Source organism: Martes martes, assembly GCF_963455335.1.
Source record: "Martes martes genome assembly, chromosome: 10".
Taxonomy (NCBI): Eukaryota; Metazoa; Chordata; class Mammalia; order Carnivora; family Mustelidae; genus Martes; species Martes martes.
The window spans coordinates 108482441-108496270 of record NC_137898.1 but is presented as its reverse complement, the minus strand read 5'-3'; the positions used below and the strand labels follow the sequence as shown (position 1 = coordinate 108496270).

Genomic DNA, 13830 nt, shown 5'->3' with positions numbered 1-13830 from the left:
AATCTTAAAAAAAATAAAAATAAAAGACAATGACATACTCGGATGCTTATACTACTTACAGTTCATATATTTAAATTTAAGAAAAGTCAGAGTAAGAAACCGTAACACACAAGTACAGGAAAATGAAGTCAAATGATTTTCTGAAATGGTCCCAAACATTATAAAGTACAATTATCTTTTGATATGCGAGGTAGTGGCATTTCTGGAAAATTTAGTGTTTATTAAAACAAAAGCATATAGAAATACTTTGTCTTTTTATATAAAACAAAGATAAGTTATAGGCAGAGACAATCATATAAAGTTGTTCAGCTCCCTTCACAAACATGCCATGCATGGGACCCTCAAAGCCACGGAGGTACCCCACAATTCTTTGATTTGCAGGATAACCTGTGCATTACATGATGCCTACCATCTCTGGCCATTGCCCACTAAATTGCTGAGATAAGCTCAGATGCGCCACAAAATTCCAAACTTCCAAACACAAACTTTTAAGTATCTGCATGCATACTATTACAGATTCTCACAAGCTTGGGAGTAAGTAGGCCACTATTGACCCCTGATCTTGGGCTAAAGATTCTCTGATATAAGGGCTCCTTATAATTGAAAAGCCTAATACACCTCTATCCTAGAAACTTCCAATAAGAAATTATACCTAAAACTGTTTTTCAAAAGTAGATAATAAAGCTATTTTTATATGTATAGTATATCCATATATACAGTTGTACTAATAATTCTGCCTCCTCTCTCTGCCTCCCCCCAAAAATACTTACTCCTGAGTTTTCTAGATCATCAAGGTCAAACTGTGAAAATATTACCATTATCTTTTTCCCACACTAAGGCAAAGATAAATTAATGCAAATAATCCAGAAGTCATTTATATAGGCACTGAAAAGTATTATTTATTTGGAAGAAGAGTATCTTCCTAATTACATTTTGATTAGGCTTCCATTAAAAGTAATTTACATTTCCTGATCAACCCACGCCTAATGTGTCTTCTAGGGACAGGCGGGGGACCTGCCAGAGTCTGAGAACATGCTGAGTACTAAGAGAGTGACCACAGTATTCTGCAAGTTTCACTGATTGGGATTTGGTTCTGTAATTTATTTTTGGCACTGAAAAAAAACCCGCCATGCCTTCATACAGATTTTATGCTAAATTAGCATATCATTCATAGAAATATCAGGTATTCTCTCATTTTAAGTAAAGGTGATAAAGATTTCACTTTATATAAAAGGATTCACAGATTAGAGGAAAATAATCACAGGATTCCTTTGAACATAAAAACTGCTCCTGGTTAAAGTGCCATTTAAAAATGAATGAATAAGTTAATGACTGAGTACTCATTCAATTTCTACATATTATGAAAGGCTTGCTTAAAATGTCTATTGAAATGGTATTTAATCTTAATGGGTGAAATGGTCATTTCCATAGTAAGTTAGCCTGTTTTTCCACTTCAAATTTGACTGGTTAATTCACTAATTAATTTAATAATGCATATAAGAAATCAGCATTCCATTTTTATAATCTCAATTTGGTTATCTTTCTTCATACCTAAAATTGGTAAAAATTTACCTCATGCCCAGGCACCAGTATCACCTTATGATAAAAAATGAGCTAAAGTTTGTGCATAATCAAGATACGTGGTGGTTAAAATAACTCATCTTTTAGTATTCTGATTGTTACTTGTTTCTATAAATAAACTTCAACAATATGCAGAGCCTGCACATTTGTGTACTAAGTGATAAAGATTTTTAAATTAGTTTTAAAGCAACTATCATACAGACTAGCTCTAAAAGGTTTTATGAGTCACATAAAATACACACCTTATCAAATAACAGCACAGAAGCTGTATCTTCTATTATTAAAGAGGGAATTTCGGTGCTGATAAAAAACAAAAAACCTCACATAAAAAACAATAGCACATACCAAATGTGTAAAACAAGGCTATTCACTTACTTGGTACTGGGCCTTTTTTGTAGGGCTTTATCCAGGATAAGAGATGGGGCACTCCTCCTCCTTTCTGCAAGTGTTTTCATTTTCTGTTGAGAAAAAAATAAATAAGTAAAATGAAGACCATGTGACTTGTGAGTAAGTGCCAATTTTGAAGCCAATTCAGCAAATTGTGTATTGCTTGCCCTTGCCTCTCAGAGTCTGCAATCTCACTGTAGAGATAACATAACATTTTAACTAGGATAGTAAGTGTCAAAAAGTGGTAGAGGCTTTAAATATTTTTTATGACCATAAAATGAGGAGGTTAAATGTTGATCAGAGTATTTGGGAAAAATAGTATCACACCCATTAGCATCAACTGTAGCTAACAGATAAATTGCTCACTATGTTCCAGCCCCTCTGCCAAAGACAAGACTGGAGAATCTCATTTATACTCCAAAATGCTATCTGAGTAGTTCTATTGTCTCTCTTTCATAGGCAGGACAGGCCCCAAACTAGGCCTCAAGGAAAGTCAGGATTTGAAGAAATCAAGTAAAGGGAGAAAAAAGAAAAAAATAAAACTGTTACAGCAAAAGAAACTAGATTCTTACACATTTAATAGACTTAAGTATTTATACATTTAGGGATCCCATCTTCCAAACAGATTGGTTTTTTTGCTGTAAGTTAAAAAAAAAAAGAACCAAAAAGGCCATTTTTTTTTCTTTTTCTTAGTGGTATATAAACATAGGCTTAACTATAATTCAAGTACTTTGTTTCAGACAATATTTATATAATTTTTGGTAAATGGAGATTTATTCAACTCAGATGATCCAGATAATCACTCTCTACATTCAGTCTTACATATTTAACAATTCTAGACAGAGTCAGTGGACCTGCCGTTGGAAACTAATGAATTAAACCAGCAATTTGCTCCCCAATGGGCAGGAGTGACATCCAGGCTGTGGCCATCCTTCCTGCTCTACTCTCTCACCTAATCCTGGCCAGAGGTCTCCCCTGCCACTGGAGGGCCTAGGCCAGCCATCCTGGGAACTGGGTGCTGCTTTAGGAGGAGCCACAGAAAACTAACTGGCTCAGGATCAGTATACCTCATTACATTATTCATAAAGGAACTGCTTCTAGTAAAATCAAACCTAGATCCTAGCACAGGAACAGAGGAATAATCATCCAGTGAGAAAGGGATACTGGACTTCTTCGGCACAATTCTTATCCCCCAAATTCACCATGTCCTCAGGATCTCTCCACGGTTACTGTCCTGCCTCAGTGCTGCTGTCCCCACCTAATCTTTTGGCTCACTTGTGGAAACCATATGCCCAAGCCTCCTTGGTATAGCTCAGAGAGCAACGGGCACAATTACATAAACCATGAATAAAAGACAGGAAGTAAATGAGGGAGAAATAGACAATACCATACTTCTCAATCAGGAATTATTCACCAGGGATGAGTTTTAGGGAAGGTTAAATTGTATACCTTTCTTGTTTACACACTAGGTACTTATGCCTTCTTTCTGGAGAGAAAGCCCACAGTTTTCATCAGATTCCCAGAAAAGTCTGTGATTTTGGTAACCTACGTTATATCTTACAGCTTGCCAGCTCCTTGCCACTGTTGCCACTACTCACATCTCTTGGAAACATAACTCTCCTGAGTCCACCATTCTGAGGCTAGTGTGACTGCAGAGGTGGCGGGGGGGGGGGGGCGGAATCTGGGAGGCAAGTACTTGCACTGCAAGGTCCAATGGCCTGTCCCCACGTGAAGAGACTCAACAGTAAGAGACTGATTTTACTCAGAAGGATGGTGGTTTGTTCACAGGCACATATTTGGAGGATTCTGTTTCACTTTTGGGTCTGGGCTAGACTCCTACCTCCAATCCTCTGGACTCCCTTTATTCAGCATCTATTTACTATGCTTTGAACTTTGAAAGGTGCTGAATCCTTTAAGTCTTACCTGGGCTCCTTACCCTCCGTTTTGAGCTAGACTAGGGTGTGCCTAGTCTACCTTAGTGGAACCACATTCCTGGATCTATCTCAGCAGCCTTGCTTCTGTGGCCTCTAACCCTCTGACACCATGCTCCTCACTGAAGCTTCATTCATACAGGATTTCCAATTCTGCACTCCTCGCCTTTTAGGTTTACAAAGTATTTAGAAATGTTCAAAAGACAGCCATAAATAGGATTGAAAGTGTTGGGGGAAAGAAGAGTCTGTGAGAAAAGTTAATATGATCTGAAGTTCTTCATCTGGAAGGAGAAATAATCTTCAAATTAATGCCAGGTCATAATATGGATGATAGAAAGTGTCTTCCAAGGAAGAGAACACAAAAAGAATGGTTGCTAAACTGTAGACTGAGAAACCACATTGATCTTGGGTAGTGGTTCTCTGAAAAATCTTAAGAAGCTGTGAATTACGTTGCACACGTAATTTCAAGGGGTTCAGAGACCTGCATAACATGGATTCCTTAGGGATTCATGGGCTGAAACCTTTGACATAAAGAAATCTTCCTGAGAGCGATGGCTGTTAAACATGAGAATGAATAAACAAATAAGGGTACCAATCTTCTTCTGTAAAAGTGCTTTTAAAATAGGAGTTTCTCATGGACACCTAAGGCAGAGGTCCATATCCACAGTAATTAGACCATGTTTCCTTAGTTACAAAATTGTCAGATGTACGAGGAGTCAAATGAGAGTGCATCTACCTCATCTAGTGGATTCACGGGCAACAGAATTTAATCAAACAACTGGAAGAATGTTATTTTTATTTGAGATCCTACTGTTTGTAGTAAGTCTCACCACTACTGAGATATGCAGCCCAACGCAATTCAGTCACTTCTCTGGACTTTCATTTCCTAATCTAGAAAATCAGAAAATTTGGACTGCACAGTCTCTTAAATCCCTTCTATTTCTGATATTCTCATGTTAAATGTCCACCAAAGATTTACCCTAGATATGCAAGAAAATAAACATTATATGTGCCAATTTAAGATTCACAGGATTCATTCTTCTCGTAAGTAATTAAAAGTCTTAGCAGCACCTGGGTGGTTTTGTGGTTAAGCTTCGGATTCTTGATTTCAGCTCAGGTCATGATCTCAGGGTGGTGAGATCAAGCCCTATGTTGGGCTCCGTACCGGGTGTGGAGCCTGCTTAAGATTCTCTCTCTGCCTCTCCCCCTGCCTCCACTCCTCCCCCCAGTGCTTTTTGTCTCTCTAAAAAAAAAAAAAAAAAAAGAAAAAGAAAAAGAAATATTAAGCATGGACAATATAATAGGAGCTTAATAAATAGATCTAGGTGTCAATTCATTAAAATTACACAGAACTTTCTTTTGTTCAAAAGCATAGCAAAACAAAGGGGCAAATGGTGACTTCAAAACAAATTCACGTATCTATCAAAGAATCTGTTCTCAGCCAATAAAGACTTGGATTTTCATTTTTGTTTATAACAACTATGTGAAATACAATACCTGGAAATAGAAAGAGACTATTGATTCCTCTACAAATAGATTACCATGTAAGCTTGTCAGGGCAGGTTGAGGCTATGCCTATACTAGCACCAACACATTTCAGTTGTTCAATGACAATAAAAACTATGATTCTTTGCCTCACAGAGAACAGAAGCTAGGTTTAAAACAGTGCTTTTTGTTGTTGTTGTTAGCTTAAAAATCACAACGTACAGTATGATTTTTCAGAATGCCCACATGCTTGATGTTCACAGCTAGATAACCCCACAAATACTAGATGCCATTCTGGAATTGAATATTTTTAAAGAGGGCATCTGTTTTTTTTTTTTTTTCTTTCTTTCTTTTTTAAGAGAGGGAAAGAGGAGGAAGAAAAGGAAGAGGGGCAAAGGAAAAGGGAGAGAGAGAACCTCAAGCAGGCTCCGTGCTCCGTGCGGAACCCGATGCAGGGCTCCATCTCACGACCCTGAGACCATGACCTGAGCCAATCAAGAGCGCAATGCTTAACTGAGCCACCCAGGTGCCCTAGTAATCTATTTTTTCCTAAATTGACAAACTACATAATAGGTTAAATAATTACTTGCATTAAACTTTTGGTAATGATTTTCTTGATATTGTACCACTTACCTAGACTTCAAGGGCCCAAAAACCTAAACAAGAATTTTATATGAGCTAAAAACAAACATGAAGTAGCATTTATTTACCCCTCAATTTCCAACTGGGAAAGATAAAGAGGACCTTGGAAGAAATTGTAAAAGGGAATAAATGTGATTACATTTTAAAAATGGCTGTGTTTTTACTAACAGCAATTTATTAGGGAAGTATAAGATGAACAGAAGAAAGTCATTAGATCTTGGATTTTCTAAGCTGTCTCTTCTGCAGTTACATTCAGTAATAAAGGCAAAGTCCTATTCTGCCAAAAAGTAAAATAGAGGTCATAATTAAAAGTGAGAACTGAATGCCTGTAATTAATTTTTTTTAAAGATTTTATTTATTTATTTGACAGAGAGAGAGAGATCACAAACAGAGAGGTAGGCAGAGAGAGGGGGAAGCAGGCTCCCTGCTGAGCAGAGAGCCCGATGCGGGACTTGATCCCAGGACCCTGAGATCATAACCTGAGCTGAAAGCAGAGGCTTTAACCCACTGAGCCACCCAGGCGCCCCTGTAATTAATTTTTAAAAAATATTTCAATAATGGCAAAATTGCTGGAATATTACCAGCTAATCTGCAAGTTGCTTTCCAATTTGACTCTTCTTTAATCAGTTATATTCATTATATGTTCAATTCCCTGTGTTCCAAACTTGCTTCGCATATTATGGCTCAGTTATAGCATTTCATATTATATTATTTATCTTTCTGCCCATTTCTAGAGAGCAGGGACTGTAACTTCTTTCCAACTTTCTCCAGTCCTTTAACAGTTATTTACTGGAATTCTGCTCTATAGTAAGCGTCTCTTTGTATTCCCAAAGCCTAGTACGATGCCTGGTACAAACTATATACTCAGTAAGTGAAGGTGTATGTGAATTTTAAAATCCACTATCCTCCATATCTGTATCACTGTCCCCATACAAACCTTTCAGGGGCTCCACTGGAATGCTGTTATTAAGGAAATGTAAGCATTGCTATGGAACTGGATGGGGAAGAGTCATCCTTGTATACTGCAGACTACATCTTCTAACATAGTGCTCATTTACCACTTTGAACTACAGGTAAACATTTGACAATTAAAGTTAATTACCTGCCAACAAATGGTGCAGGGACACCTGGATATCAACATGCAAAAGAATTAAGTTGTACTCCTATCTCATACCATATATAAAAATTAATTCAACATGAATCAAAGATCTAAAAGCAAGATCTGAAATTTAAAAAAAAATTAGAAAAAAAATAGGCAGACGATTTGTGACCTTGGAGTAGGCAATGGTTTCTTAGATATGACACCAAAAGCACAAGCAACAAAAGAAAAAGAACAAATAAATTGGACTCCGTCAAGATTAAAAACTTCTACACTTCAAAGGGTGCTATTAGGAAAGTAAAAAGAAAACCCACAGAACAGAAGAAAATTTCTGTAAATCATCTATTTGATAAAAGATTTGTATAGAAAGAATTGTTATCGAATCGTCACAATTAAATAAGGATAAATAAGCCAGATTTTAAATGGGCAAAGGCTCTGAATGGACAGTTCTCTAAAGAAGATATACAGGTGGTCAATAAGCACAAGAGAAGATGCTTAACATCATTAGCCATGAAATGCAAATCAAATGAAATGCATGAAATGCAAATCAAAACCATGAAATGTGACTTTATACTCATCAGGATGACAATAATAAAAAAGACATAGGAAGTGCCAGCAAAGACACGGATAGACTCAACTCTCATAAAGTGCTAGTGGGAATGTCAAATGGTGCTGTCACTTTGGGACCTAGTTCAGAAGTTCTACAAATGGCTAAACACAGAGTTACATAGGATCCTACATTCCCTCCCAGGTACATAAACAAGAAAAATGAACACATGTCCAGAGAAAAACATGCACGTGAATGTTCACAGCAGCATTATTTATAAGAGTTAAAAAGTGGAAAACAAGCCCAATGTCCATCAACTGATGAATGAATAAACACATTGTGGTATATCCACACAACGGAGAATTACTTGGCCATAAAAGACACACTGACATGTGTAACAACACTGATGAATCTTGAAAACATTGTGCTTATTAAAAGAAGTCAGTCCAAAAGGACCGCATGTTATTATGGTCCCATTTACATGAAACATTCAGAGTGAACAAGTCTACAGAAACTTAAAGCAGATTAGTGTTTGCCCAGAGTTTGGGGAGATAAGGTGACTGGGGCATGATGATGAAGGGGTGTGGTGTTTCTTTTTAGGTAATGAAAATATTCTGAAATTGACAGTGACAACAGATGCACAAGTCTCTGAATACACTATGCCATGTGAATTATATCTCAGTAAAGCTGTGAAAAAGAAAAATAAAGAGCTAAATACCAAACTACAAAGCCACTGGGTTCCATCCCAGCAAACTGGCTCATAGCCAAGAGTCATAATTTTCTTTATGTGTATAATAATCATCGTGGTACAATACAAGTAAATGAAAATTATTTGCTTTTTGTCCACGATGTTTTTGTACGAAATGTGTGTGTGGCTCCCCATTCGAATTCCTCAGAGGTCTGAGGAATAGGCCCATCAATCCTCGCCTGTGGCCTAGCCTCACCATTCTCACACAGTAAATTTTCAGTAGCAGTGGATTAAGTCAGTGAATTAACACTGCTCATATCTGAGAGTTTAAGGTGGTGATATGAGTTGTGCCTATGAAGGAAAATCAAACTGTAGACAGGTAACTGAAGAAAAATATTTTTTGTCTTTTATTTTCAACAACTCAGAAAACACTGTTTACATAAAAACCTGTAGGTAGTCTCTCATTAGAAGTTAACTTCATATTAACCAAGAGATACAGTACTATTTTTGGAACCTCAGAATCATTCTCTATCTGGTCATTCCTAATTTTCAGAGATTATAGAAAAAGAATGCCTATCAAATGAAAGGAAAAGGATAAAAGATTTAAGTCAGGTGCACTGCAATTTTTCATCCTTTCTTCTGTGACAGTCACTTCATGAAGAAAAACATCTAAGCATTTCAGCTGAATTTAAGTCAACTGTGCTGAAGTCACTTCCAAACATTTAAAATTAGCATAGCATGAAAATGAGGGCTTTGAGGGCTTGCTCCGGCAGCACACACACTGAAATGAGGGCTTTGAGGAAAGCTTTTATAGAATTCAAGTTTCAAGGCTAGAAAAAAAATTAATCAAATTTACAAATTAGCTTATTCAAATTTAACCATTAATCCTTTTGTGGCTAGTCTATACAATTTTGTAAGCAATAAGCTGTTTCTTTCTTGTCTTCCCGAAACATCTGCGGTATTTAATTTGTGGCGACATACTTCAGGGACGCTGGCTCTGCAAGGAAACAAGAAAATTAGTTTTAACCTTGCACCTTGCTTCTGCATCCTATTATCACAACCAGGTTTTGGCCACCGGGTGAGCTGAAGCTTCTCACTATTGTCACTTTGGTCTGGGATGTATGTGATCCTCTATTCACTCACAATCATCCCATCCAGAATCAATTTGAGCATTTAATTAACACAAATGTCGTCACAGCAGACCGTAGTAGAAGGATATAAATTCTTTGCTGAGATTAAGAAAGAAATATTTTTACTTTTGGCTGTCTTTCTTCTTTCTATGAGATAACCATTTTGAAATAAAACAATAAACACGAGAATCTATATAACATAGGAGAACGGGCACTGAGCTGGGAGGCACTGGACCTAAATTCTGCACCCTGGTTCTAGCACTTCACTTCTGAGCCCTCTCTGTAAGATGACAGAGCCATCTGACCTAGCTCAAAGAACAGAGTAAGATTATATGGAAAACACCGTGGTAGTGTGACATATGGAGTGAGGCTCTGGAGCGCATAAGTACGGTACATAAATAAACACGAGGCGAGCAGACTTGCCCTTATACATTATGCTTTGTTCCTCTGTCTCCACCTGACTTGTGCAGGCTTCTGGAGTATCACTGTGGGCCTTGAAGTTGGCTGGACTTCCTCCTTTGGCAAAGCACCCAGTTTCAACGTCTGGTCACGATTCCTTTTCAGCAGCACCCTGGAGTAGACAGGGTCAATCACCATGCCCTGTCCCTAATAATCCCTTACAAGGCGGGGCTTCACAACATTACTCTCATCATGGCCCAGACAAGGGGACAGGATTTACCCATCCATGGCACCCTCTGCTAAACAGAGGCTCTCTGGCTGCCCTGGTAGCGGCCTACCTGCCTAGCAGCCGAGGGGGTGACTGTAGCAGAGACATCTCTAATGGTTGGGAAGCTCTGCCTTGCAGCACCCTCTCACCTTCCTCATGCAGAGGGGAAGGGTATGGTCATCAAACTCAGAAGCCATAATGGTGAAAAACAATGTATAAAATGAGAATGGAAAACAGGCCCATGCCTATCCAGATTCAGATGTAGTCTAACCTAGCAAAGACTACTGCCAAAGCTGAGGTTCCAGGGGGTCAATGCAGGGGCAGATTTTCTCCTAGGTGTAAATTAGGATCCAGGTAAACAAGGAAAGCAAAAGGCCACAGAACAGCTGGGTTTTCCACATCTTTGAAATGTGAGCTGATGTGGGCACACACGCATTCCATTTTCAGAGTCCGCACACAAGTGACCAAACATCCAGAAATAGGTTTTACCTTTCCGTTGTGCCATGTGACAGCTGTCTGTCAAAACGAGGTCAAGGCTGCTCAGCACAGCACCAACACAGAGTGCTGATAGCACTGTTTCTGCTGTTGGTCGGATGTTCCTAATCTAAACTTGTCCTAGATAAAGAAATTCAGACTGAAACAAAATTATAAAATAAACTGGGCTGTGTTGCCTGCAAGCCCCGTTATTGGTGGCTGACAGAAGGCAGTTTCCTCTGCTCCCTTTCCAGCCTCCCACACTGTAGCTAAGTCCTCCGTAAGTAAACAAAGGCTAACCCTCACCCCCATCCAAAGCTGCTTCAGAAACGGCTGCAGTTGCCAATACCAAACTGAGCATCCAGCCTGCGGGCTCTGTGCACACACCAGGAACACCACAGTCCCTGAGATCTCCAATACTTAGGATTCTAAGAGGGAGAGCAAGCTTTCCCCTCGATGAAACTGTCTTTCAGAGGTAGTGCACCCCGGCTACCATAACAAACAGACTGTGCAAACTAAACCACAGACATCTAGACACCTGGTATTCATAGTTTTGGAGGCTGGCCAAGTCCAAAGTTAAGGTGCCAGCAGATTCAGTTCTTGGTGAGACCTTCTTTCGCATCTGTAGCCAGCTGACTGCCAGCTGTATCCTCCTCACATGGGGGACAGAGACAGAAGAGCAAGTAAGCTCTCTGGTCTCTTTTAAGGGCACTCTTCTCATCATGGGGATTCTGCCCTCATGACCTCATCTAACCCAGGGGATCAGGACTTCAACATGAGTTTGCAGAGAGGGCACATTCAGTCCCTAACAGAGGTTTTTGCCAAATGCTCTGGGGATGAGAGAGGTACTAGTCATGAAACTCCAATGAATCACAGTAACAAAATACGCATACATTTCTTCAAGCACTGTGTATACAAGTGTATGTACATATAAGTGCATATACATATGCGTACATAAACTTCGTGTTAGTTATATATCCATTTATTTCTGTGATATTTTAGCTTTTAAACCTGTATTAGTGGCCATTTAAATTGAAATCTAGTATATTTTCAGCTACTAATAACTTCTAGGAAGGTAAGCTTTATAATCACATATTTTTGTTGAGTTGTTCTAAAGATGTCTTTACTTTGAAAAGAACAGCCACCAAGTCCTGGATGGCAAGATAAGAACTTTCGAAGGATTCACACACCTCAATTACTAAAGTCTCCTTTACTGTAGGTGCCATCAAGCTGTGTCACCTCTCCCAGTCTACGGAACACTGTGGGGGAGGGGGGCAGAAATTGCCTTCTGAATATGGTCCACCTTTTGTCCTGCAGACCTGTCCCCGAGTTATAACCTGGGACAATGGCGAAATCACAGAGAGTGACAGATTGTTTCACAGCCATCTTCACTTGGAACCGAGAGCAACAAGTGCACTATTTAGTATCTGTGACTTGTGAATTTTCAGTCTCTAAGTTGCAATTCTCTATTTTAACTATTTTGCTTTAAATTGATAATTATTTTTATACAAATGTGTAAAAATAAGGTTGTCCTTAAGTTTTGTTTGATAAAAAATACAATTTAGGGGTTCCTGGGTGGCTCAGTTGTTAAGCATCTACCTTCAAGTCAAAATCCTGGGGTCCTGGGATGGAGCCCCACATCGGGCTCCCTGCTCCATGGGAATCCTGCTTCTCCTTCTCCCACTCCCCCTGCTTGTGTTCCCTCTTTCGGTGTGTCTGTCAAATAAATAAAATCTTTTTTAAAAAAACAATTTATTCTAACACATGGATGTTAGAGTCATAAATTAATTTTTCTTTTGCCATGTTTAGATGCACTGTTGTGTTCACACTGTAAGTAAAAAAAACTATGGAAACAAGAGTTTTTCCCTACACTCAGTATTCATGACATAAAATGTTTTCTGAATTGAGAGAGTTTCAACTGGGTGTGCCAAATATGTGACTGTCCAGAGAGGCACAGAATTCAATGCACCCACATGTAACTTTGAAATCCAATTCTGTAAGTTTGTGGAAGATGCTGAGCTTTCTGACAACAAGTAAGACTGAGATATCAGCCTGAAAAGCAGACCTGGCTAAGGAACTCCAGAAGTATGATGAGTGCCTTATATAAAACTTCTGAAAATGACAGATTCCAAGGCATAAAAGTCACACATTTCCAAGGTAATGAGACCAATGATTGTGTCATTTATTGCCACTATTAGTTAATATTTACTGTGATGATTAATTTTATTGATGGACATGGCTGTCTACAAGGTGCCCAGATTAAACATTTCTAGGTGTGTCTGTGAGGTATTTCTGGATGAGATTGCCATTTAGATCACTGGATTTAATAAGGCAGATGGTCCTCCCCAAAGCAGGTGGGCATCAGTCGACCTCTTGAGGGCCTTCACAGAACAGAGAGGAGGAAGAAGAAATTTGCCCCTTTTTTCCTGCCTCACTGTTGAGCTGGGACATCTCATCTCATCTTTCCTCAGGAAAAGATGGGGGTGAATTGAATGACCAGCTTTCCTGGGTCTTCAATTTACAGATGGCAGATCACAGGACTGTCATTGGTCTGTTTCTCTGGAGAACCCTGACTAAAGCAGTTACCTAAAATTTACCTAATGGCAGCTGTGAACCTATGATTCAATGGTAGATGGAGAAAGTAGAGATTCTTCTCCCCAAAGAAGAAAATTACCTCTCAGGAGAAAAAACTCTCAAATGTGCTTTTCTCAGCTGGTTATATGGAATTCACACTTGCTCTCTATTATACCTTATGTTATAAATAGTAACAAAGCATCTATAATCAAGTTAGAAAAAGAAATAGAGTTGGAAGATCTGGTCAAAATTCTAGCTTTACTGATTACTACATGTGGCCTTGGCAGGGCTCAGTCCCTCCTTCTGTAGAAATAACTTTCCAATAAATTTCCAATGCATGGTATAGGAGGCGGGGGTCTTTGGGAGGTGATTTAGGTTTGCATGAGGTCATGAAAGTGAGGCCCCTATGATGAGATCAGTGCCCTTATAAGAGAACAGAAGTATCTAGTTCCATCTCTACCTCTCTCCCTCTCTTCTCCTTTTCCTGCTTCTCCTCCCACTCCCATGGAGACACGGAAAGAAGACGGCCAACCACAAGCCAAGCGAACCCTCAACCAGGAACTGAACTGGCTGGCAGCCCAGATCATAGGAATCTATAGCCTCCAGAACTGTAAGAAATCAATGT

General features: G+C 39.0%; 1 protein-coding gene across 1 annotated transcript in view; it reads right to left on the bottom strand.

Moving 5' to 3' along the window:
- ARHGAP20 (Rho GTPase activating protein 20) overlaps positions 1-13830 on the bottom strand; it is a 122193-nt gene that overhangs the window by 101216 nt on the left and 7147 nt on the right. Inside the window, exon 2 of the mRNA XM_080816178.1 lies at positions 1957-2039. Within this exon, the coding sequence (XP_080672304.1) occupies positions 1957-2039 (83 nt within the window). The remainder of the gene's footprint in view (positions 1-1956; positions 2040-13830) is intronic.